We start from the raw sequence: 26,067 nt of genomic DNA, 5'->3' as shown, positions 1-26,067 counted from the left end.
GGATGTCAGCTGCTCACCCTGTCCATGTGGATGCAAGCAAAACTAAGGTACCTGCGAATGTATTCGAATTGCGTGCTCCTTCCACATTATTCGGTGGTCGGTGACCGTTGAATGATGTGATCCACCCCCTATAGACTGTGAATGGATGTTTATACAAAAGATCCATTCGCAGCCATGCGTGGATCATGGCTTACAAGGGGGGGGGGGGGGTATCCCTGCGAGAGGGCTTAAAAAGACATACAGCACTGCAAACTTTCCACTGCTGCATGTCAACCAGAATAACCTCCAAGGGGTATCCCACTTACATGCCTCGCCCCCAGCCATTGAAATGCCCTTGCCCTCCCAAATTTATCAGCATCCACATATTCCCAGAGGATGCATGGGTCAATTACTGTCAAGTATTAAGGTAGAACAGAACAGATATTCTGCTTTTCCTTCTCTGTTGTGCAGAATGCCCTTGTGCACTATATTTGTAAATTCACATTTCACAGAATTTATATTCTATGAATAGAGCTGAGATGTCAGATTTTAAATTACATATCCCAAGAACTTGCACACAGTATACTTGCTTTGAGCGGTGTGAAGGAACATTGTTGTGAGAAAATAGGCAAATATTTTGAGAAAATTTGTTTAATTTTCACCTCTTTGTCAGAATATTTCTTACCTTAATGTAAGATCATCCTGCACCTGCCTTAATAAATTATACATATCTCAAAAAAAAAAACATAACAATTTCCTTTTAAATGATAGCACATTTAAAACATAGGCCAGACTCGACAGAAATTTGCCGATGTCTGTATTGCGCAGACTATTATTTACTTCTTATAATACAATATTTTTTCTTTTTATTAGAGGAATCACCTTTCATAATATAATGATTAATGGGTAGATGTACTAAGTATTGAAAAGTGATAAAATGTACAGTGATAAACCACCAACCAATCAGCTCCTACCTGTCATTTTTCAAACACAGCCTGTGACATGCAAGGTATGAACTGATTGGCTGGCTGTTTATCACTCTCCATTTTATCACTTTTCAAGCTTAGTGCCCCAAAATGGTTTTATAATTAAATTGTTATAACAACAGATATCAGGTTGTGACAGGATGAGTGCTACAACTGCAGATTATCATGTAGTAGAAACATACTGTAATTACACATGAATAACTTTATATAACTAAAGAAGCTGATCCAATAAATGTTGCTTAGAAAATAGGAAAATGATAGCACAATAAAAAAAAGTTTGTCTTTTAATCAAGTAACACTAAGGGCATCAGAATTCAGACCTTTTGGTGTAAGGCTAGCATAACTTACAAGCCACCACACTTATTAATAGGCCTGACTCCTCTTTGCAATGTCATGTGTAATGTTAATCCTCATCCTAAATCACACAGTCTCAAATGTCAACAGTCAGTAGCTGTCCTGCTCTTCTTCTGTGCACATCTCAGAGCAAGATGGAGAGTTTTGGGGAAAGTAATGTAAGTAAAGAAGGACTGTTAGAACCACCGAGTATAACTGATTCATATAGTGAGGAAGAGGATGAAAAACCTACTATTAAGCCTCGTTTATCTCCACTTCCCAGAAGACGTAGTTCTGTGTCTTCAGATGACGGAGACCTGGAACCACCAACTACAGTTACAAGAAAGGTGTCCTTTGCAGATGCGTTTGGTTTTGACCTGGTATCTGTTAAAGAGTTTGATACATGGGAAATACCAACTGTGTCACAAAACATTGAGTTGGACAGCATTAAAATCGAGGAATTTTATTTAACACCAAGCTTTATATTACCTCCAGTTGGTGGCGTAATGGAAAGAGTGTATGCAAGAAAAGTTATTCTGGAATCAGTGGATTTCATACCAGGTACAACATCTATGAAGGGAATTATTCGAGTTCTCAATTTGTCTTATGATAAACTGATCTATGTGAGGATGACACTTGATGATTGGAAAAGCTATTACGATCTATTAGCAGAATATATTCCTGATTCCTGTAATGGGGAAACAGATCAGTTTTTCTTCACAATTTCACTAGTGAGTCCCTATCAAAAAGAGGGAGCAAGCCTGGAATTCTGTATATGCTATGAAACAGCAGATGGCACATTTTGGGATAACAATGAAGGACATAATTATGTACTAACATGTCACAAGAAGGAATGTCTTGTGGAAGTTGAAAAGCAATTGGAGGATGTAACAGAAAAAAATAAGAAAAGTTGTTTAAAGCCAGTACCAAGGTAAGTCCGGCTTCTGGGTAACATAAAGTAATAGAATCATTTATTTAAAATTCTAAGCAATACTTTAGGTACTTGCAGTTATTTTGTATTCTTATTAATCATGAACATGTGAGGCAATATTGTATCACACTTTTATTAAACCGCATTTATTTGAATACAACAATATATATATATATATATATATATATATATGAGACTGTTCATGTGCAGTTATGTCTTTATTAAATGCTTTGATATCAATAGAGTACTTGAGAAGAGCAAGTGATTTAATTAAAGTATATACAACTGAGGAACAAGTTGTAAAAAGGCAAGGAAAGGTCTGTTTGCTGGTGCTTCACTTCATAATTATGAGCTATTATATATTGTAATATTTTTTAAGTATTGGGCTAACAGTATATACCTGAATATATTGTATATATCGATAGCCTGTACTACAAGCACAAATAAATGAGATAACTGTCTATATATTCATCACTTCTCCTCTTTTCTTGTAGAACATATGGAGCCGGGATGGGATAAGATCATTAGGGTCACTCTACTTAGGTCAACATGCATTGGGTGGACCACTGAAGGTCAACAGGGCGTAGTTTGACACATGAAATAGGTTGACATGGCTAAGGTCGACATGGTTGTAAGGTCCACACAAGCAAAAGGTTGACAATGGGAAGGCCAACAGTCAAAAGGTCGTCATGAGTTTTTACCGTTTTTTATGTAGCCGACATGTGCCAACAGGTGGTATTTCCTGCCCTACCATCCACTATGATGTGGTGGGAGATTTAAATAGTGTGCCCGAAGCATGGCAAGTGCACTGAGCCATGCATGGGGATGTGGAACACAGACGGTGTCCATGTTGACCATATCGAAATTCGGGACAAGACATTGTGAAAAACTCATGTCGACATTTTGACTGTCGACATTCTCATGTAGAGCTTCCAACCCTGTCGACCTTCGCTACATCAACCTATTTCATGTGTTGATCTAAGCCTTTCGACCTTCACTGGTCGACCCAATTACCCCCATTGGGATATATGTCCCTAGCAGTGGCATAAAGTTTTCCATAGAAAATACTTTAGAAGTGCCCAATCATATAATACTAATAGTATTAAACTATATACCAGTAGGGATTATTTATCAGAAAGTGATTTGTGCCAAGTCTTGTAAAAAAAATCTTAAATACAGTATCTGTGCGGATCTGAAATACATCCCACGGATTCCTGAATACAGTACTTGGAATTTGGTAGATCTTGTACAATCAAATGTTCCACTTCAGACTCTTTATCCTTAAACTCCTACATTACTATGTATAGTTTGGTCCCAGTGGTGTGTGGTGGGGTGAGGCAGGTGAGACACAGCCTTTTCTGTCATACTAAAAGTATACACCGGAATTTTAAGTTTATAAAGTATGTCAAAAATACAAAGAATATATTTTAGAAATCTTATTTTATTATTCTAATAATTTTTATAGTCAAAACTCTGGAGTAAAAAGTCTATGGCAGGTGAGGCAGTGCCTCACCTGGCTACCTTTTCTGCACATCTCTTATTAAAACTCAGCGAATCGGCAGCAGTGTATAATGCTGCACTTGTGTATAATGCCCACATGCACCCCATAGCCCATAAATTGTGAGCAAATCTGGCTCTGGTACTTGCCAGGGACACCTCAGCCATTTACCACACCACACGTCCCTGTTTGGCCCATATTCACTTTGTCATATATAATCACTATTGCTGAAGAATTTTAAATTGTATTACATTGTTTTTTATGTCTGAATTATTTCTTATATTATATTATTATATGCAGATGTGTCCTCATACACCTAGCCTAGATATGTGGTGCGAGATGTCTGACAGGAGTGAGCAGCACTAAGCAGTGTAGCATCTTTTTTACCCAAATGTGCATCGTAATCACAGTGTGTTGCAGCAAACCGCTTCACGAGACTGCATTGATTTATTTGGAATGGAAGTTGGCATGAAATACTGAACGAGTCGTGCAGGAGCTAGTGTGCCATGAAGCCATGAAGGAATAACTGTAGCAATAGTGTACGAAGACACATCTGTACTATTATACAGCAATTGTAAAGTGATTATGGGGAAGAGTAACTAAGCCTTTTAGCTAAAAATAAGGTGGAGAGAAATAAGTACCTGCCTATCAGCTCCTAACTGCCATGGCATATGCCTTGCTTACAAAATGACAGTTAGGGTCCATATTTTTGGAAATTTACCCCTCTCTCTCTCTCTCTCTCTCTACTTTATCACCCTTCTATGCTTAGCACACCTGCCCCATAATTAGATAGTTACTTAATATTAGAGTTAAACAAAGCTGCTGTACAATTTTATTCATATTAAATATCACAGGGGAGAAATGTTCTGTACATGTTCAATGTTTTGGGAATAAAATAATCTAGTTCCAGCTTTATGTCACCGTCCCAAAGAATGCTCATTCTGTGCTTACTTACTCTTCTACATGCTGCAGAATCTAAAAGCAAGGAGCCAGATTGTGAGTCACACACCGTTACTGTAGAAGCATACTCACTTCATTATACCAATGTAAAAATCCGATCATGCATTCCAAAGATCCATTCACTTGCACATGGCAGCTTTTTATGCCTACTGTTTTTATGCCCGCAGCTGAAACTGTGATCACTAGTATCTGGACTTGCACCACCTTTATCCTTGGTATGCACCAGATCTGTCTGAAATGGGTTTCCAATTTCCACCCAGGTGTTACAATTCAGCATGTACAGTATAACACTGATACTCCCACAAGATGAAACAGTCACATGCCATAATAAAGTCGCTGTCCAATTACAGCCCAGAATCATAGAACTGGGAGGAATGCTGCAGACAAATCTGACCTGCCTGGGAAACTTGTGACATTTCATACACCTATGTGGAATGTGGCAAATATTCTGTAACACAGCTTGGAAGATGCTGCTATATTTTCCTGTGATTGAGGAGTTTCTGTCAAAATGCAAATCACTACATTTTGTTTGGAATCCAGTCATTAGATCTACAGTGTCAAGGTCCACATGGTCAAAAGGTCAACAATCGAAAAGTCGACATGGTCAAAATGTCGACATGAAAAAGGTGGACTAAGGTCGACGTGAGTTTTTCATGGTTTCTTGTAAAAAACGTACTTGTTCATGCTTTACCATCCATGTGGGCATAGTTAGATCACAATAGTGTGCCGAGTGCAGCATGCCTGAAGCATGGGGCAGGGGAAACGGTACACTTATTCGGTGTCCATGTCGACCTATGTCTACACAGGCACAAAAAACATGAAGAAATTGTGTTAACCTTTGTTGACCTTATGAACATGTCAACCTTTTGACTGTCCACCAATATTTGTCCACATTTTGACTATAGACCTAGACACTGTAGATGTAATATACCATAACCATATTATGTGTGTTACTATAATATGCTACAAATTTGCAACCAGTAGAATTAAATGGCAAAAAATGTAAATGTAAAAAATTATGTAAAACAGTAAATTTGCTGCTATTGTTTCATTATTATGCATGTTCAGGTCCATAAATAAATAAATGAATACGTAGGCATGCCCCTTCCAGGCAAATCCTCCACTGATCCAATACCAGGCAGCCTGTGCTAGTTTCCACTCTAAAGGTGCGTACACATGGATAGATTTGTCCAACGATTCAATCTCGTTAACGATTTCCTCTGAACCTCCTGCACAAACGATTTGGTGACAAATGATGAACGATTGAGCAAACGATTACACATGAAAGATTGATCTTTAACGATTTTGGAGGGAGAGGGAGCCAGTCAATCAGCCTTACCAAATCGTTCATCGTGCATACACATGAAACGAAAGGTACACATCGTTAACGATTGGTCGCTGATCTTTCTGCATGCAGGAAAGATCAGCGACCTCTACTAACGACTGGCGGGTGCGCGCATCGCTGGCCATATCGTTCCTAAACACGGAACGATTTGAACGATTGGTCTTTTCGATCGATCGGGAACGCCCAGATCTTTTGCCAAATCTATCCGTGTATACCCACCTTAACAGCCATGATACCCACAGCTGGTGCCTCCATGGGTTGGAAAGTGAAAAAAAAACATCACCCCCTCTCCTCTGCTCCCAGAGGCTACTGGCAACTTGAGCTGGAGACTTTCTACCCACCCTGAGCTGTGCAAACTGTTTAAAGTGTCAGCTCCTGAGGTGGTGATGCAGCGCAGTTGAAAATTCAATAGGGGAGCCACCCCAAGCATTGCAGGCCATAACTTACTGGCAGTTGGTGTGGCTCCAATATTTGAATTTTGGACTGCACTATAGCCCCACTGATTGGGACCCCTGCATTACCAACATAGACAACCTTGTGGTCTCAATATAAGGGCAGGGATCAACAAAACTCTTTATCATTATTATTATCTCTTATATATTTGGCTACATGTGTCAATCATCCGGACACTGTGTCCGTAACGCTGGGCGGGGTCACACATCCCCTCCCAGCTGACACATGTAGCCAAATAGCCATACAGCACGACATCATGGAAAGAAGTGCGTCAGGACCAATTAGCCAACGGCAGCAGGCCGGGGGGGCATATCCGGCAGGGGGACGGGGCAGGCGCAGGAAGCGCACACTCCGGCAGCGCCTACTCCAGGGCGCAGACCAATGTCGGGCTGGGCCGGGGGGCAGGGTGCCATATGCCCCCCGGCACGCTTACCCAGTCCCTGTCTGCGGCCCGCGCTGGCCGCGGCTTCCAGAAGCAGAACACGGCCGCGGCTACAGGAAAATGGCCGCCGGCCCCCTGCACTGAGGACATGTACTCAGTGCAGGAGGCCGGCGGCCATTTTCCTGTAGCCGCATCCCTGTTCTGGAAACCGCGGCCAGCGCAGGAGGGCTGGAGGAGGTCCAGCGCGGGCCGCAGACAGGGACTGGGTAAGCACTCTTCCCCCCTCCACGCTCCCCCCAGCAATATCTAGCACTGTGGGGGCATATCCCTCCCCTCTCCCCAGCAATATCTGCCACTGTGGGGGCATATCTGGAACTCCACGCTCCCCCCAGCAATATCTATCACTGTGGGGGCATATCTCCCCCCCCCCTCCCCCCACCAATATCTGCCACTGTGGGGGCATATCTGGCACTGTGGGGGCATATGTGTCTGGCACTGTGGGGGCATATGTGTCTCTGGCACTGTGGGGGAATATCTGGCACTGTGGGGGAATATGTGTCTGCCACTGTGGGGGCATATCTGCAGTAGCAGCACTGAATCACCTAGTTTTTATTAAACATGTGGAATAAGAATTATATGGGTAATTCCACACAAACAACCTAGGATCACATTCTGCCAGTGAAATGGGCAAAATGATGTCGCTGTGTGCAGATAAGTTTTTATTTAGACAAACAGAGCCTGTAGAAAGCAGCAAAGTCAGTTAAACAGAAACACTTTGTGAAGACCAAATTGATACAGTGACATGTTCAGGACACCAAAAGAGATACATCCAGCCATTCACTGGTACTATTGATTGAAGCAATCTTATATTTCTAGTGATAAAATTATTGTGATCAGATTTAATACTGACAGTATGATGACCTGTCAGAGATGTCACTGTTGCATTTGCTGAGATGGAATGTGCGGCTCTTGTGTGCTGGCCCAGTTTCTATTTTCCGATGGGCTTCATAAGAAGCAGTGAGATCAGGTTTTAGGTTGTATAAGATTGAGGAACAGATGTACTAAGCCTTGGAGAGAGTTAAAGTGGATGGAATTAAAGTACCAGCCATCTCCTGTTATTTTTCAAATACAACCTCTAACATGGCAGCTAATTTTCTCATATGCTTTCACTTTGAGGACTTAGTACATCTCTCCACTACTGTACAGTATGTCAGTACATATTTAATCACAGTGAGGACTACCTATACCATAAGTGTACAATCAAACCTTACAAGATAATCGTACTGTTCGAAAATCTTATGGTTTATTCATCTTAAACACTCACATCCTCTATTATAATCATCTGTATAATCATCTGTATAATCTAAGCATGATTATGTATATATTATGTATACACAGCACAGTGGTGTAAATTTGCCCCAGTTGCACAGAGGCAACATAAATATTGGTGCCGTCGACCCCCTCCCAAACAAACACACACACACCCCATATAAACATATGTACATATGTGTGTATGTTCAGTATGCCAGTATTCACACATGAATATAAATATATATATATATATATATATATATATATATATATATATATACATGTGTCTAGTGTCCGTGAGTCTCCGTAGCACTGTCATCTGCTGGCAGAGAGTGAAACTACATCTCTTTCTCACACATGCACGAACACAGAAGGTAGAAGACTATCTTTCAAAGATTTTGCTTTGAGCGCCATATATATATATATATATATATATATATATATATATATATATATATAACATAAAAGGCTAACGCTGCACCTCAACTCTATGGAAGGAATTCCAGTGTTTTGCATACCTGCAGTCAATGGGTGGCTCCTGACAGAGAAATTCAAGTGTTGCTCTGTTCGGCAGTGCACAGCCGCACTAATAATGCTATTATGTTGTTCTGTCATTTTGGTGGGCTGGTAACTAGTAGTATATAATTTGGTATAACTGTCATGTCACACTGTGTTTGAATAATGACAGGTACGAGCTGATTGGATGGTGGTTTATCAGTCTTCATTTAAAAATATTTTTAGTATATCTCGCCCTTAAGGAAAGACTTTCTATCTAGTTAGTTGTCTGTTGGCTCATTTGAACAAAACTTTTGATAATTTTGACAATCAACATTTAACTGAATATTGGGTCTGTGCTACAGCTGCAATCAATATAGATCTCATTAAATATGTCCTCCTGTATTATAGTAAGCAATAAGTGTCTAAGCTTCTCTTTATGAGTCTAATAAGGTATGAGGTATATATGCCTCACTGAATATTTGCTCTGTGCTATCAGCAAAAATTAATGCCTAGCTCTGTTCTTTGTCAGGTACCTTAAATAAACTGTACTGAAATATGGGATGCGGTTATTTTGTCTACAGCATAATGGTCGACAGTCATTAGGTCGAGACCATTAGGTTGACATGGGAAAAGGTCGACATGGTTCTAGGTTGAAAGGTCATTAGTTCGACAGGTCGTTAGTTTGACAGGTTATTAGTTCGACAGTGTCTAGGTCGACAGTCAAAAGGTTGACATGGGGTTTTTCACTGTTTTTTGAGCCGACATGTGCCGACAGGTGGTATTTCATGCCCTACCATCCACTAGGACGTGGTGGGAGAATAAAATAGTGCCGGTGCCCGACGCATTGCGAGAGCAGCGAGGGGATGCGGTGCACTTTAAACTGTGTCCATGTCGACTGTGTTGACATCCAGGTAAAAAAAACAGTGAAAAACCCCATGTTGACCTTTTGACTGTCTACCTACACATTGTTGAACTAATGACCTGTTGAACTAACGACCTGTCAAACTATTGACCTTTCGACCTAGAACCATGTCGACCTAGAACCATGTCGACATTTTCCAATGTCGACATAATGATGTCGACCTAATGGCTGTCGACCATATGAAATATGTGGCTTCCTGTTATACTCAGCATCTCATTCTAAGCCATCCTCTCATTCAGTACTCAAACTACCTTCTCTACTTCCTACTCAAGCTGCTCTTCTAACTCCTTCTCTGGCTTGTGGGAGTCAGATTTCACCATCCTGGTCCAGCTAGGAGCTCTCCATATATACATAGATCCTAGTCAAGGGCAGAAATGACTACCAGAGCTTCTAGAGCTTCTAGAATTTCAATCTGCCTTAGCTCTATATACATAAAATGCCCCTTTAGCTGCAGGAGTTGCATAGTTGGGCCTTGGAAGCCACTAAGGGGCTACATATGTATGCTTAATGTAGTGTTATCTGGCCACTTATCAACTATTGGACAGATAACACTACATTAGGCATCCCAACAGCCTTATTCTAACATGAAGTATATTACTGAGCCTGGACGCCTACTAGTACGCACCACCAGTACAGGGCCGTCTTAACCATCTAGTGGGCCCCTGGGCAAAATAATTTTTAGGGCCCCCTCTCCTCCTCACAACACCTCTCCACCCACCTATGTGCAGCAGCATCGGGGGGCACTGGGGGCTTGAAGTAGCTACCTGGGCAGCGTGTGGCGGGGATCCAGGCACAACTGTCAGCGGACGTCCAGGCAGAGGCAGTGGTGACCCAGCAGTGATCCAGGCAGTGAGAGAGCTGGGAGCTTGATTTAGCTATCCAAGCGGCATGTGGTGGGGATCCAGGCAGCCACTGTCAGCGGACATCCAGGCAGCTCGCTCAGACCTTGATGTAGCGCTATTTGCCACCGGGCGGGAAGCGCTGCAGATTTTGAAAAGACTGCCTGGACACTAATTGGCTGAGCATCCGGCCAATCAGCGTCCGGCCAGACTTTTCAAAATTAGCAGCGCTTCCCGCTCAGCAAATAGCGCTACATCAAGGTCTGAGTAGCCGCTGCCTGGAAAGCCACTGAAAGCTGCTGCCTGGATCCCAGACACACGCTGCCCTTATTGCTACGTCAAGCCCCATGCTGCCTGGATCACCGCTGAGTCGCCGATGACAGCTGCTGCCTAAATCCCCGACATAAGCCACCCGGATTGCTACATCAAGCCCCCCACTGCCTGGATCACTGTTGAGTCGCCGCTTACAGCTGCTGCCCGGATCCCCGACACAACCCACCCAGATTGCTACATCAAGCCCCCCCGCTGCCTGGATCACCGCCGCCGTTGCGTCAACTCTGACAGTCGCTGCCTGGTTTCCCGTCACCCGCCGCCATTCCCCAGGACAGTGCTGTCTTCCCCATTGGGGTGGGCCCCTACAATCCTTGGGCCCCTGGGCAACTGCCCATTAAGCCCAATGGGAAAGACGGCCCTGCACCAGTAAGAGATAGAAGTTGCAGGGCAGATAGCTAAGAGGCTTTGATACCCCAACAACACCAGCAGAGAACACATAATGGAGGTGCAGCCTCAGATCTAGGGAAAGAGAAACTACCCCCAGGACATCAGCACCAAAGCCGAGAAGACTAAAAACTAAAAAACCAAAGAGGGAATAAGTTAGCAGAAGCAGGAACAGCATTAGTGAGATGAGGCAGAAAAATCACCCTAAACACCGGCCTATGGAAAAACCAAACACAGCACAGCACAACATAAGACCATCACATCATGCACAAACCGCAGCTCTGAAATAGATGATAGGCAGAGGAAGCTAAGTTAGTGGCAATGTAGGTATAGAAAAAATTTGCTGGATAAACAGAAACACAGGGTAATGCTGACTTTGATGACATCAGATGACTGGTGTATTGGAATTCACTGAAGCAGTAGAATGTAAATATACTGGAGATGCTTTCAGTTGTGCGAAATGTAGATATACTGGAGATGTTGGTAGATGCAGTATATCCAGATTTGCTGGAGATATAAAAATGCAGGATATGCATGTATTGTTGATGAGTTGGCAGATGCAGGATATCCAGAAAAACTGAAGATATAACAGATGCAGACATAGGCGTGCGCACAGGGGGTGCCGGGGGGTCCCTGCAATTGTGCAGGACCCCCGCACAATTGCAGCACCTCCTAATGACCGGCAGAGCCAGTGCTCCTTCCCCCGGCCGGCTAGCAGTACCTGCGATGGGCTGGCCTGGCTGGGCTCCTTCAGCAGTCAGCAGCACGAGTCGAGTTTTCAAAAGGGGGCGTGGCCACGGGGGTCCGTGATTAGGCCACACCCCTGCTTTTTCCTGTGCCCGGGTGGACTAGTGCAACTGCAGTGGCCCTGCCTACTGTTCTGTGTCAGGTGCACAGGCTGGCTCCTGGCTAGTGATGGGCAAAACGGGTCACTAACGAGAGCTGGGATCCAGCAGATCAGTCAGCGAAAAGAACTGTATCTTTAAGGCGGATCAACTGTTCACTTTGAAAGAAGGGGTAATTTGTTTTACAATAATTTATTGGCATTTTTTGTAATTTTTTTTTTTTTAAACAGTAAGCTGAACAAATAAGAACATACATAACCGAGTAAAACACTGATCGATGGCTGGGTGCAGAATCGCTATCGATGGCAACCATCGATGGCGTCTGCACCGATGGCCATCCCTAGCAGCAGCAGCCCTGTTGTTTCTTTTACTTGTAGTAGCAGCACTGAACTCAGTCTCCTGAGTTAGTACATCTCAGCTGCCACAGGTTGCAGTGCTGAGCTCAGGCAAATGCATTGTAATGAAAAAAGAAACTGAAAGTAAAAGAACGACAGTTCACCTTTTTGGGATCGGCGGCTCCCTCAATTTTTTGGGGGGATCCGTTCAAAAGACCCGCTTCGTTCGCGAACGACCCATCTCTACTCCTGGCTGAAGCCTGAAGGTAATGTGTGCAGAAACTGGGGAGTGTGACATTTATTGTGAGGGAGTGGGCTGTGTGTGAGAATGTAGTGAGGGGAACAGGGGGCCTAATTCAGGATCACTCACTAAGCAGCAATCTTTTGCTGCTTAGCAAGCGGAACAACGAATAACTGTGAAAACTGTACTGTCCCTGCTGTATTGTTACCTGCCTGGCTGATGAGGTGACCAGTGGTGCTGCTGATGGTTGCCTAGGCGCTGTACAGCTCAGCGGGTATTTGTTCCCTGTGTGATAACTGTGCTGTCTCTGTTGTATTGTTGCCTGCCCGGCTGTTGCGGCGACCAGTGGCGCCGTGGATAAGAATTTTGGGTACTTGTTTCCTAGCACGGCGCCGCCGATTTTAATTGTATTGATCGTGGGCGCAAAAATCGCGTCGATCCCATCACATGCCAACCAAATCGCATGCGATGCGATCAACGCAATTTTTGCATTGGAATCGATGTAAAATGGTCCCTGAGACCCAATTTTACATTGATTTCAATGTAAAAAGCCCCAAAACCCCCATTTTCATTGCAACCCCCCCCCCCCCCTCATGGGTGAAATGGCCCTACATTGTTAAAGCCACCCCACTATTGACGCCCACCCGAACCATGGCGAGCGCAGCGAGTTTGGTCAAACTACATTCTCTGTAGTTTATTATATATCATGGATGACACTTTCTTCCATGATTAGGTTGGTAGCATATTTTATACAATACATACTGTATCAACCTTATGTTATTGTATCTATACTGCATCATAAATAAAAAATCTTCAGCTTACTGTATGTTGTACAACATTTTATAATATGGTATCCATTGTTAAAACAATTCTCTATGAATTGCTGCTTTTATTTACCTCTAGTAGTCTAAAAGAAAATCGAAGATAAAATGAAAATATATTGTATACTATGTTGTTAGCAATGCCAAATAAGGAAACATTGTTCTGGAAATAACAGTGCTTAAAGTTTGGCAATTTTTTATGCCATCCATTTCAATTACAGTATGCAAAAAAGAAAAATATGCCTCTACTTGAGTTAAAGCATAATTACATTTTCATGACATAGAAAGTACAATCACTGACATTGTAATAATGTAGGCAGCAAAGATTTTTCACACCCTTTGCGCTGTCTGACCCATCACAAGTTTCTTTACCACTAATAACTGATTCCTCTGACTTGAAAGGATTATAGATATGGGGATAATTCTATCTGAATAACTCTTTTTTTGATGCATACAACAATCTCATTTACTTAGTAAAGACGCAAATGTGTCACTAGCTCTTTTATTTCTAAATCACTATTTCTTTGTTGTTAAAATGCCTTTGTTTTGAACTTAATAGCTACAGGTCTAACCTTATAATGTCCTTGTTTGTGCAATCGCTAGGGGACAAAAGAAAAACCCAGTTGCTTTGTGATTACTATTCCATATTCTGCTTTGCAGCAAGCAATGTATACATTTTTATTGTTGCAACATATTTTTTTTTTTTTTCAGTTATAAAAACACTATCATTATTCTATTGGCAGCAGTAATTTACGGTTTTTAATAGCTGTGCCAGAAGCTATTCAATTAACCCTTGCACCGATGCTGGAATTTATTGGGGATTATGCTTCAGCTGCCTCAGGATTCTATTGGCAGTATTCAATGAGGCTGATTCACCATGATCTACGGGGAATGTGGGCTATTTTCGTGCTTTAAGGTGAATCTTTTTACTGAAAAAGTGAATCACCCTATTCAACGTGCAATATTCGCAGATGGCGAACAGTGAATGTGTAACAGGGACCCCGGTGAACGGCTGGAGGAAAGCGTACCTGGATCAGGCGACGGCTGCACTCTCTGGAGTCTTCACGGCCCTTTCTGCTGATGAGGACGCACCCGTGGCAGGGAATGGAACACCCGGGAGAGAACCCACCCAAAAGCACAAAACAACCACAACTGGCAGCAACTGATATTTATTAAAGGGAAAGAAAATGCACAGTTGCTGCGCTCTGCTCAATGAAATATGATAACAATCACACTTACAGTAATAACGGCACAAATGAATGAATACATAAATATCCCCACAAACAGACTAAGAACCAATGACCAACTCAGTCCGTATCAAAGAACAGACTGCCCTGGCCATGAGCAATTCAACCTACGGTACCGTAGTAATATGCAATCCCACATAAACAATGGTAGCAAAACGGCAATACAATACAAGTACAATAAGAGGCGTTTGAAAGACAAATATACAAAAAAAAAACTATCTCGCTTTACTGAAATAAACCGTCCACAAGATGGCACCCTACACCTTTTTGTGGGAGAATTACATTCCCTTCTTAGATGCCAATCACTGTCACTGAGTTTTCCCAAAGGTCCCGCGACGGTGAATCCTCGAGGAACAAAAGGGAAAGGAAGGGCCTACTTTAGTGTGCACACTACTAAGGGGCGGTTCAGGACGAAAATCACAATCCCTTAACAGGGTACAGGCGAATTCCCGTTTTAAGGGGTAACTCCCTGCTGAGCAAGTGAATAGTGGCTGCGGTTACGGTCCGTGGCCCTGTTAGGGCTAGTAGGGGCGATGGGGCAAACGGGGTTACTTGTCCCCTGTCCCTCCTGATGTGGTAGGGGCAGTCCTTTTCAGGGCTAGGCAATTGCAGGTTCCCTGGGTGGCTTGGGGAACTGGAATGGCCGCCGTGTGCTAATTGCGCCCTATGACGGAGGTGGAGAGGGATGGCAGGGGCCCTGGGTGGCTTGGGGAAAAACAACAAAGTACCTGTGGGACCGCTGCCGCTGCCGGCTCCTTGCCAGTATCGACACTGCTTCCGGCTGTCTGGGTCCTGGGCCTGATTTCTGCTTCCCCCGGTCAGCACGGTCCCGGCAGCTTCTTCTTTCTTGGATCACCGGAGTCTTCTCTGGGCTCCGGCCCTCTTCAGTGACGTGACCCGGCGCTCCGCTATGCACCCGCTGTCACTCACTCGGCTTGGGCGGCGTCTTCCCCTCTCTGCGGCTCCGGATCTCTCCACTGCTGGGACGTCGGCTGCTGGACCCGGCGCGTCTCTCCCTCAGGCTCTCCGGCAGCGTCACACCGCGGGCATCAATCACCGCCGCTGACGCGCTGCTTCTCTCCTGCTCCCGGCACGCTGGTCCCCTGGGCAGTCTTCCGCTGCGCACCGCTCTGCCGCTGGTCCCTTCTTCAGACGCCCGCTGCACACCGCTCTGCCAGGTTAGTCCACGTTTTTTCACCGCGGCTGCACACACGATCCCCCCTTTTTAACTCCTTCCTCCCCGCCCAGGTCACCTCTGACCCCTCTTCCCGCGCCGCTGGGCCATCCAATCCCCATGAGGCCAGACTCCCTTCACGTGAAAGGGAGCTGAGCACTCACTGGGGCTGATTAACCCTCCCTGTCCTGGGAAGAGAAGGGTTGTACAGGTAGCCAACGCTGCTACAGTGGGGTGCCACACATCCCCTTGCTAGAACGATGCGTGTCCGCACGCAACAAGCTGGGCTTTGAGTCCCGGCCCAAGTCCTTCCATCGTCCATTGTGAAGAATTAACGATACAAGAAAACATGTAAACAAATACATACGTTTCATGAACAAAGTCAACTTATTCTCGGTATCGCGAGGGCAGAACGCCTCTGGTGCGGCGCTCTGACCTCCGGACACCGATTACATTCGGCACAGCTTCAACGTGAGCAACGTTTGGCACTGGATTTTGCTCTTCAATACTGGATTCATACTCTGACACCCCCGGAGCGGCGCTCCCGACTCTCAGATTGGGAACAGCATTCCCCAAGAACATCATCAACTTAAAGGGGTCGTTAAATGGTACACCCCCCCAGGAGTCCCATCCCTCTGCCACAGGGTTCTCCGCCTCCTGTCGTATGGGCTCCTGTTCTGCGGAGGTACACAATTTCAGCTGGTCACGAGGTACAGTGGCGATTCGGCCGTCTTTCGCTTGGATTTGATACGAATAGGAATCACCAGACGGGACGGTCACTAGGGTATACGGCGTATCTTCCCACATTGCATCAAGCTTGCTGGTTCGACGACTTTTCTTCTTCTACACTCTGTCACCCACTTGCAACGAGGCTGGCCTTGCATCGGAGTTGTAGTTTCTCTCCTGTCGGCCATGCACGACTTCTAGGCGCTTCCCCACGATCTGGCGAGCGGTCTCAATGCGGTGTTGGTGTTCCTGCACCCACTCGGTGTGTGGGGCACTATCTTCGCAGAGTTCTGGGGAAAGCTCCAGGTCCTTGGGAAGTCTTCCCTGTCTTCCGAACATCAAGTAAAAGGGTGTGAATCCCGTTGAGCAATGTTCTGTGTTGTTATACAGGTAGGCCATGTCTGGAAGAAGGCGGGGCCATTGAGCCCGATTCTCAGTGGAGAGACTTCGCAGCATTCCAATCACGGTCTGATTGGCCCGTTCACACAGGCCATTCCCCTGCGGATGATAGGCCGTAGTCTTCAGCTTGCGGCATCCGTATACTTGGCATAGTTCGTGAAAGAGTTGCGACTCGAATGCCGGGCCCTGATCGGTCAGGATTTTGCTGGGATAGCCATAGTGGTGGACAAAGTGCTTGATGAAGAGCTCGGCGGTAGTCTTCGCCGTCAGGTCTCGGGCTGGGACCACCACCAGGAAGCGGCTGTAATGGTCCATGATGGTGAGAGCATACTGGAAGCCGCTAGGACTGGGCTCCAGCTTGACGTGATCCAACACTACGAGTTCGCCTGGTCGACTGCTGGGTATCGGATGTAGGGGGTCTTTCTGCGAAGACTCGGCCGGGCGTTTCAGGCTGCAACTCACGCAGTCTCGGCACCACTTCTCGATATCAGGGCGCATCCCAATCCAGAAGTACCGCTTTCTCAATGTGGCTTCTGTCTTCTGGGTGCCGAAGTGGCCCGACTGGTTGTGGTAGGCCGTGAGTAGGAAGTTGGCTCGCTCTCTTGGTACCACGATTTGATGGACAGGCTGGTGGGTCCCAGGGTCTAGGCTTGTGCGCACAACGAGTCCGTGGTGGAGGCTCAGGCGATCCCGATGTCTCAGCAGCTTGACCAGCTCTGGATCTGCTTTGGCCCTCTGTGCCTTGGTGAGTCGCTTCTGTTGATAAAGAAGATCCTTCAAGGCCTTAATCACTGGACTCCTTTTCTGGACCTGCTCCCAATCGAACCCCAAATGGTGGCTGGGGTCCGACTCAGGGGAGGCGTCCATAGCGGCCACTACGGGGTCGGAAGTGACGACAGCTCTGCGCTCCTCAGGTGTCTTGAACACTGGGGTCTCCACATCTTCAGACCGGTCTTGCTCCTCTTCCTCAACATCTTCAGTGGGCAGGCGGGATAAGGCGTCTGCGTTGCCGTTGGATTTGCCACTTCGATAGACCACGGTGTAGCGAAAGTTGGCTAGACGGGCCATCCACCTCTGCTCTAGTGCCCCCAGTCGGGCCGTTGATAGGTGGGCCAGGGGGTTATTGTCGGTGACTATCTCGAAGGGCGTGGCAACCAAGTAATTCTTAAACTTCTCTGTCACCGCCCAGATGAGGGCGAGCAATTCCAGCTTGAAAGTGGAGTAGTTCTCGCTGTTCCGCTCCGTCTTCCTGAGGCCCCTGCTGGCGTAAGCAATCACCCTCTCCCTACCGTCCTGGACTTGCGAGAGTACAGCTCCCAGGCCTCGGTGGCTGGCATCAGTGTAGACCCGGAAGGGCTTCTCGTAGTCAGGGTAGGCCAGGAGAGGCGCTTCCAGCAGGGTCTGCTTGAGCTGGGCAAAGGACGCCTGGTGTTCGCTCGTCCAGGGGACCACGGACGTGCTTCTTTTCTCTTGGCCCGATTTGCCTCGGAGGAGTTCATGGAGGGGCGCGGCCACCTTGGCGAAGTGTTCGATGAAGCGACGGTAGTATCCCACGAACCCCAAGAAGCTCCGCACGTCCTTGACCGTCCTAGGTGCTGGCCAGTCTCGAACCGCACAGATCTTTTTGGGGTCCGGCTTCACTCCTTCAGCACTGACTATGTGCCCGAGGTACTGCACTTCAGGTTTCAGGAGGTGACACTTGGACGGCTTCAGCTTCAGGCCACATCGTGTCAGCTGGACGAAGACTTCTTCTAGGTTCTTCAGATGGTCCTCATACGTCTTGGAGAAGATGATGACGTCATCCAGATACAGGAGGACCATCTCGAAGTTCCTGTGGCCCAAGCAGTGTTCCATGACCCTTTGAAACGTAGCCGGGGCGTTGCACAGCCCAAAGGGCATCCGGTCAAATTCGAAGAGGCCCATGGGAGTGGTGAACGCCGTTTTTTCCCGGTCTTCGGGGGCCATCGGGATTTGCCAGTATCCGCTGGTCAGATCTAAGGTGGAGAAGTAGACGGCAGTCTTCAGGGCCGTCAGCGACTCTTCGATCCTGGGCAGAGGGTACGCGTCCTTGTGGGTGACTGCATTTAGCTTCCTGTAGTCCACACAGAAGCGGAGGCTGCCGTCCTTCTTTTTGACTATGACCAGCGGGGCGGCCCATGGGCTGTGACTCTCCTTGATTACCCCTGCTTCCTGCATCTCTCCCAGCATAGTCCTCACGGGCTGGTACATGGCCGGTGGAAGCGGCCGGTGTCTCTCCTTGATGGGTGGACTGGATCCGGTGGGAATATGGTGCTGTACCCCTTCCGCACGTCCGAAGTCGGCTGGGTGTTGGCTGAACGCGCTGGCATTCCGACAGACGACCTGGAGGACGCCCTCACGCTGTTCTGCGGGGGTGTTGGAATCGCCAACCTGTATCTCCTTCCACCACGCGGTCTCAGTTGTGATCAGGCTCGACTGACCCACCACCACTCCTGGTTGGTCTTTCGGCAAGGCTTCTCCCAGGATATCCTGGAAATCGACCAGGACCACGTTCGCCACTGTGCAGTGTCGGAACAGCCGCACGGGGTAGCTGTGCGGGTTCAGCACGCGGACGGGGACTCTCCCACGCTCCACTCTTGCTAGCGTCCTGGCTACGGCAAACGGCTGTTGTCCCTCGAGGTCGCATGGTTCGATGACAGCGTCATAGTCTCGCCCACCTGGCCCAATCCTAGCCTTGCACCAGATCACATGTTCGGCATTGGGCCGCAGAAGGATGGGTTGCCGATCGGTGACCCTCGCCTTGCCCACTTCTCCCTGTGAATTGGCGAAGTGCTTGTGCCCTTCGATCAGGCGCACTGTCTGCTGCATAGCTCTTCGTTCTTCCGGGGCGGCAGCCTGCATCTCGATCCGGAGGGCTTCCACCAGTTCATCTGGGCAATTCTTCAGGACGTTCATTCCCATGATGACCGGGGGTAAGTGCTCGTTGCAGGTGGACGTGATCAAGCAGCCTTGACGTTCCAGTCGCGCCTCTCCCACGTTGATATCCGCTTCCCAGTAGCCGCTGAACTCAATTGGTTGTCCGTTACTGGCCAGTAGACTGAGCCACGGGGTCGGGGGTGACACTATCTCCTCCTCTTTCCAGTAGCGTTGAAACGCACCAAGTTGTATCGTTGTCACCTGGGACCCGGTATCCAAGAGAGCTGCCATTTCCACTCCGTTCACCTTTATCTTCAAGTGGGGGCACCTGCCAACGAATCGCGGCCACCACTCTTGAGTTGGCGGACCTACTGGCGAGGCTCCTCCCGAGGGTCGGTCCCTGGCCTCGGGGTTGAGTCGTTTAAAGGCTGTTTGCCGCACTCTCGTTCGACATGCCCGCTGAGTTTGCATCGGCGGCAAATGGGTCTTCCTTGGGCATCGAACTGGTCTGTGGGGCGCCTGCCCGGCCTTCGTGGGGTGTCCCACTGTCGCCTGCCTCTTCCGCCTGAGTCCCGTTGCCATCCTCCTTGGCGAGCTTCATTCTGTTCCCTTCGCATGTCCCGTAGTTCTCTCATCATTTCTGTGACTGCCGTGGTGAGGGTTTCCATTTGGTTCGGGGACGCTTGGACTTGCTGGGTCACTGTGGGCCTGGTCTTTTTGGGTTCGGGTCTTGGGAAGAACTGGACTGGCTCCATCTCATCATCCTCCATTTCTGATGACGCCGCTCCACCTTCCTCATCGACATTTTGGTTCAACCCCAGGATGGTCAGGGTGGTTTCTTTGAATTCTGGGAAGGTACAGTCAGGTTTCTGTCGCCTCCACATCCTCAGCTGTGACCTGATTGCCTCTCCTCTGGCTCCTTCAATAAAAATGTCGATCAGCGTCTCATCTACTGGAGTCACGTCTTGTGGGGTTCTCGCTTGAATGGCCCGCATCGCTTCCTGCAGTCCTATGGCGAAGTCCCGCAGGGTCTCTTGCGGCTGTTGTTTCCTGGCATATAGTCGCCGTTTCAACTCTGCGGCCGATTGTGCGTTGAAGATGCCGCCCAGCTTCTTCAATATCCCGTCGGCTGACTTCCTTTCTTCCGCCGACCATGACCGGACCTCTCGTTGCGCTGCCCCTTTTAGCTGTCCAATCACCATTCCCGCCTTCTGTTCTTCACTGGGGTTGTACATCAGGAATGTGTGCATTAACCCCTCCTTGAACTCTCTGAAGGAGACGGTTCCAGGCGTGCGGGAGTCTCCTGAATATTTTGGCACCCACGGTGCCCCGAAGAAGTAGGGCATGGTGATTTGAGCTGCCGGAGTCGTCGGTGTGTCTGGCAGCCTTCTCCTGCCTTGGACTTGCTCTGCTGGCTGTTGCTGGTTAGCTTGTTGCTGGTCGAGCTGTTGTTGGTCGACCTGCTGTTGGTCTTCCGCGTCCGCTGCGTTCTGTGGCTGTAGCATCTTCGCCGTTTACAGGGGTCTTTGACAATCCTGTTCGTGACGCCAAGTTGTAACAGGGACCCCGGTGAACGGCTGGAGGAAAGCGTACCTGGATCAGGCGACGGCTGCACTCTCTGGAGTCTTCACGGCCCTTTCTGCTGATGAGGACGCACCCGTGGCAGGGAATGGAACACCCGGGAGAGAACCCACCCAAAAGCACAAAACAACCACAACTGGCAGCAACTGATATTTATTAAAGGGAAAGAAAATGCACAGTTGCTGCGCTCTGCTCAATGAAATATGATAACAATCACACTTACAGTAATAACGGCACAAATGAATGAATACATAAATATCCCCACAAACAGACTAAGAACCAATGACCAACTCAGTCCGTATCAAAGAACAGACTGCCCTGGCCATGAGCAATTCAACCTACGGTACCGTAGTAATATGCAATCCCACATAAACAATGGTAGCAAAACGGCAATACAATACAAGTACAATAAGAGGCGTTTGAAAGACAAATATACAAAAAAAAAACTATCTCGCTTTACTGAAATAAACCGTCCACAAGATGGCACCCTACACCTTTTTGTGGGAGAATTACATTCCCTTCTTAGATGCCAATCACTGTCACTGAGTTTTCCCAAAGGTCCCGCGACGGTGAATCCTCGAGGAACAAAAGGGAAAGGAAGGGCCTACTTTAGTGTGCACACTACTAAGGGGCGGTTCAGGACGAAAATCACAATCCCTTAACAGGGTACAGGCGAATTCCCGTTTTAAGGGGTAACTCCCTGCTGAGCAAGTGAATAGTGGCTGCGGTTACGGTCCGTGGCCCTGTTAGGGCTAGTAGGGGCGATGGGGCAAACGGGGTTACTTGTCCCCTGTCCCTCCTGATGTGGTAGGGGCAGTCCTTTTCAGGGCTAGGCAATTGCAGGTTCCCTGGGTGGCTTGGGGAACTGGAATGGCCGCCGTGTGCTAATTGCGCCCTATGACGGAGGTGGAGAGGGATGGCAGGGGCCCTGGGTGGCTTGGGGAAAAACAACAAAGTACCTGTGGGACCGCTGCCGGCTCCTTGCCAGTATCGACACTGCTTCCGGCTGTCTGGGTCCTGGGCCTGATTTCTGCTTCCCCCGGTCAGCACGGTCCCGGCAGCTTCTTCTTTCTTGGATCACCGGAGTCTTCTCTGGGCTCCGGCCCTCTTCAGTGACGTGACCCGGCGCTCCGCTATGCACCCGCTGTCACTCACTCGGCTTGGGCGGCGTCTTCCCCTCTCTGCGGCTCCGGATCTCTCCACTGCTGGGACGTCGGCTGCTGGACCCGGCGCGTCTCTCCCTCAGGCTCTCCGGCAGCATCACACCGCGGGCATCAATCACCGCCGCTGACGCGCTGCTTCTCTCCTGCTCCCGGCACGCTGGTCCCCTGGGCAGTCTTCCGCTGCGCACCGCTCTGCCGCTGGTCCCTTCTTCAGACGCCCGCTGCACACCGCTCTGCCAGGTTAGTCCACGTTTTTTCACCGCGGCTGCACACACGATCCCCCCTTTTTAACTCCTTCCTCCCCGCCCAGGTCACCTCTGACCCCTCTTCCCGCGCCGCTGGGCCATCCAATCCCCATGAGGCCAGACTCCCTTCACGTGAAAGGGAGCTGAGCACTCACTGGGGCTGATTAACCCTCCCTGTCCTGGGAAGAGAAGGGTTGTACAGGTAGCCAACGCTGCTACAGTGGGGTGCCACAAATGACGGACAAGTCACCGTCTGATAGTCACCACAATTCGCTGTGGTTTTTTAATGGGTTTTTCAATGTGATTCAACGCGAGTGTATTTAATGATCAGATGGCAAATTATTACTAAGTGATTTTCGCTGTGTGTCACCGTGTAGCAATCGCCATCTTTTTATGGTGAACTGGAATGTGAACTTTTAAAATAAAGGTGTTTTTTTTTTTTTTTTTGGTGTAAAAATAATCAGGAATTTTATTATGTGAAGGGGCATATATATTTAATAAATTTTTTTTTTTTTTAACACATAACAGCCAGCAGGGGACCGAGAGCCGCTCATTAGATATTCATTTATTCACTGCTTTCGATCATTACATATGCACAATCGGGAGCAGTGCAAGCGGCTCCCTACCCGCTTCCCCTGCTTGCTCTCCCGGAGGGCAGCTTCTGCTGCCTGTATCCCCCGGGAGCCCTTCTTCTGCCCAACAGTGTACGGTGCAGGCAGGGAGGCTTCCATCTCCCTGCCTGCCGCCGTCCTCCGGCTCCCTGCGGCATTCGCTGCAGGGGTTAAGAATCGCCGTCAGGGGCAACGAGCCCCTGCGGCAATGAATACGGTGATAGGGAGGGCTGCAAGCGAATGCTCCAGCCCTCCGGAACATGGCGACTGTGCGAAGAATCCAAAACAAGATTCGCTGCACATGCCGAGTATTCTCATTGAATACTGCCCTATGTGTTATTGCACAATCACAGGTCCTTATTCGGTCAATAGAACCAACCTCTAATCGGATATTGTGATAATGAGCATTGTTCATAAATTGTGATATAAGGCCGTTTTTATTGGCTGAAAATGGATCACATTTAATTGGATACATCCTATGTATATTTAAGCAATTCAAAAATAAAACACTCCTTACATATTGCTATACATAAAGGGGGTTATTCTGGTTCAATCGCAAAGGCAAATTCCTTCTCAAATGGACAAAACCATGTGCACTGTAGGGGGCAGATGAAACTGCAGAGAGAATTAGATTTTGGTGAGTTATTTTGTTTCTGTGCAGGGTAAATACTGATTGCTTTATTATCACTGCAATATAGATCTCACTTTAAAGTAAAACCACACCCAAATCGAATTCTCTCTGCACAAGTAACATCTGCCCAGACTGCAGTGTACATGGTTTTGTCCATTTGAGAAGGAATTTGCCTTTGCGAGTGAATCAGAATAAAGGCCATATTGTACAGATGCATACATGCGATAATTAAATAGTTGTAGAGGTATAAAACTCACCACATCTGTTCTCTAGAAAGGAAGGTGTTAGCTATTTTCTGACTTTTTATTGATGCAGTATCCTAAATGTAGCATTATTCTTTACAAAATGATTTAAAGCATAATTACCTAAGCTATCGAAATATGGTGTTGGTGCAAGTAAAGAAAAATATTTTCACTTAAAAGGGGGCAGTAAGAGTCATACATACAGGGGAAGTACTGTATGACATATTGAAAAGGAAGTTTATATAAGCAAGTGTATATAAGCATGAGTATTGTTACACCATGTGTCATTCAATACTTAATGTAGATAGTTAAATAATATTAAATACATTTAAATACATAATAAGGTTAAATAGATACTTAACACTTCAAATACCCTCTGCTTTTATCTCTCTCTAACCAGCATATTCTGGATATCACAGTAAATATTTGGCTACTGTAAACCACTTGATAAATAACATCTTCTATGAGGCTTTTCAATTGAATCTGGAAGCAGTTTAAAAGAACCTCCGCCATAGATCACATAGATCAACCTCTTTGCATTGCGTGGCCCTATGCATAACAAATAACTTATGGAAAATCTTTATATTACATTTTTTTTTTTACTATTTTATACTCTATAATTTTTTTCACTTTCTACTTTCTGTTGGAGCATAGAAACATCTACAGATTTAGGGGGAAATCAATTGTTATTGTGCCCACCTCAGGTGGCAGCTGAAATAAGCAAAAAGTGACCCGTTAACGCTCAAACGGGACTATAAACCCTACAATAAACAGTGTGATTAGCATCAAATGTGTATTAATTTAGATGGGAGATTGGAGGTTGATAAACAATTGTATTCACCCATAAGTGTTATTTGCTACTTGAAGGGCAGTGGATGGAGGTGTTTCTTAAGTTGTAACAGTATATTTTATTGTTGAATCATATTTATTAATCCTCTGTATTACGTTTTATTATTATTATTATTATTATTATTATTATTATTATTATTATTATTATTATTATTATTATTATGATATGTTATTTAATATTATAATATTTAACTGTACTTGACCTGTTTCAGAGATGGTTGCAATGAGCATCACTGCTTTGTCTTTGGAGGCTTCTGTAGGAAATGGATGCCTCCTGCACCTAGCACTGATCTGCTGCATCTGAAGATGGAGTTTACTCAGTATGGCCAATGAAACTCCTCTAATGAAGCCAGGAGATTTGTGCCCAAAGATGCACATCCTGGCCTTGGCATGCCTACAAAGTGGAGAATAAATGATTTTGATTAGTAGAATAGTCCCCACCACCACTGCCTCTCCACCGCCCCACCCCCCAAATGCTGTAATATATCACTGATTATACATGATTCACGCTGCACATATGCAGAAATGGTCCTGAGCTACTGTAGTATAGACCCACAAACCTTAGAGATATACATAAAACATCAGGCCCGCAGTAAAGGGGTGTGGTATAGGGTTCCGACAGTCGGGATCCCGACTGGCCGGACTCAGACAGCATGGTGAGACAGCATGGTGAGCGCAGCAACGCTTGTCACCTATTTTATTTATCCCTCTATAGGGGCCGGTGGCCATCGGGATACCGTCTGTGGGTGTTTTAACAGTCGGGATCCCTACGTCGGGTAAATGACTGTCGGGATCCCGACGGTCGCGACCCTGTCCGGAACCCCAGTAAAGTTTATTGTACAATCTTTCCTGCGCGTTGGTGATTTACCAGAGAAGTCTAAGCCAAGGCACAACATGACAGAATGCAG

General features: G+C 46.7%; 1 protein-coding gene across 1 annotated transcript in view; it reads left to right on the top strand.

Annotated features, from left to right (window-relative positions):
- The first annotated feature begins 1,453 nt into the window (after window positions 1–1,453).
- The window catches only part of PPP1R3A (protein phosphatase 1 regulatory subunit 3A), a 59,030-nt gene continuing 34,416 nt past the window's right edge, over window positions 1,454–26,067 (top strand). Inside the window, exon 1 of the mRNA XM_083180158.1 lies at window positions 1,454–2,221. Coding sequence (XP_083036284.1) covers window positions 1,454–2,221 — 768 coding nt within the window. The remainder of the gene's footprint in view (window positions 2,222–26,067) is intronic.

Source organism: Crinia signifera, chromosome 4 (assembly GCF_055691185.1).
Source record: "Crinia signifera chromosome 4, ASM5569118v1, whole genome shotgun sequence".
NCBI lineage: Eukaryota > Metazoa > Chordata > Amphibia > Anura > Myobatrachidae > Crinia > Crinia signifera.
Note: the sequence above shows the minus strand (reverse complement) of the source record. Positions and strands in the feature narration are given on the sequence as shown.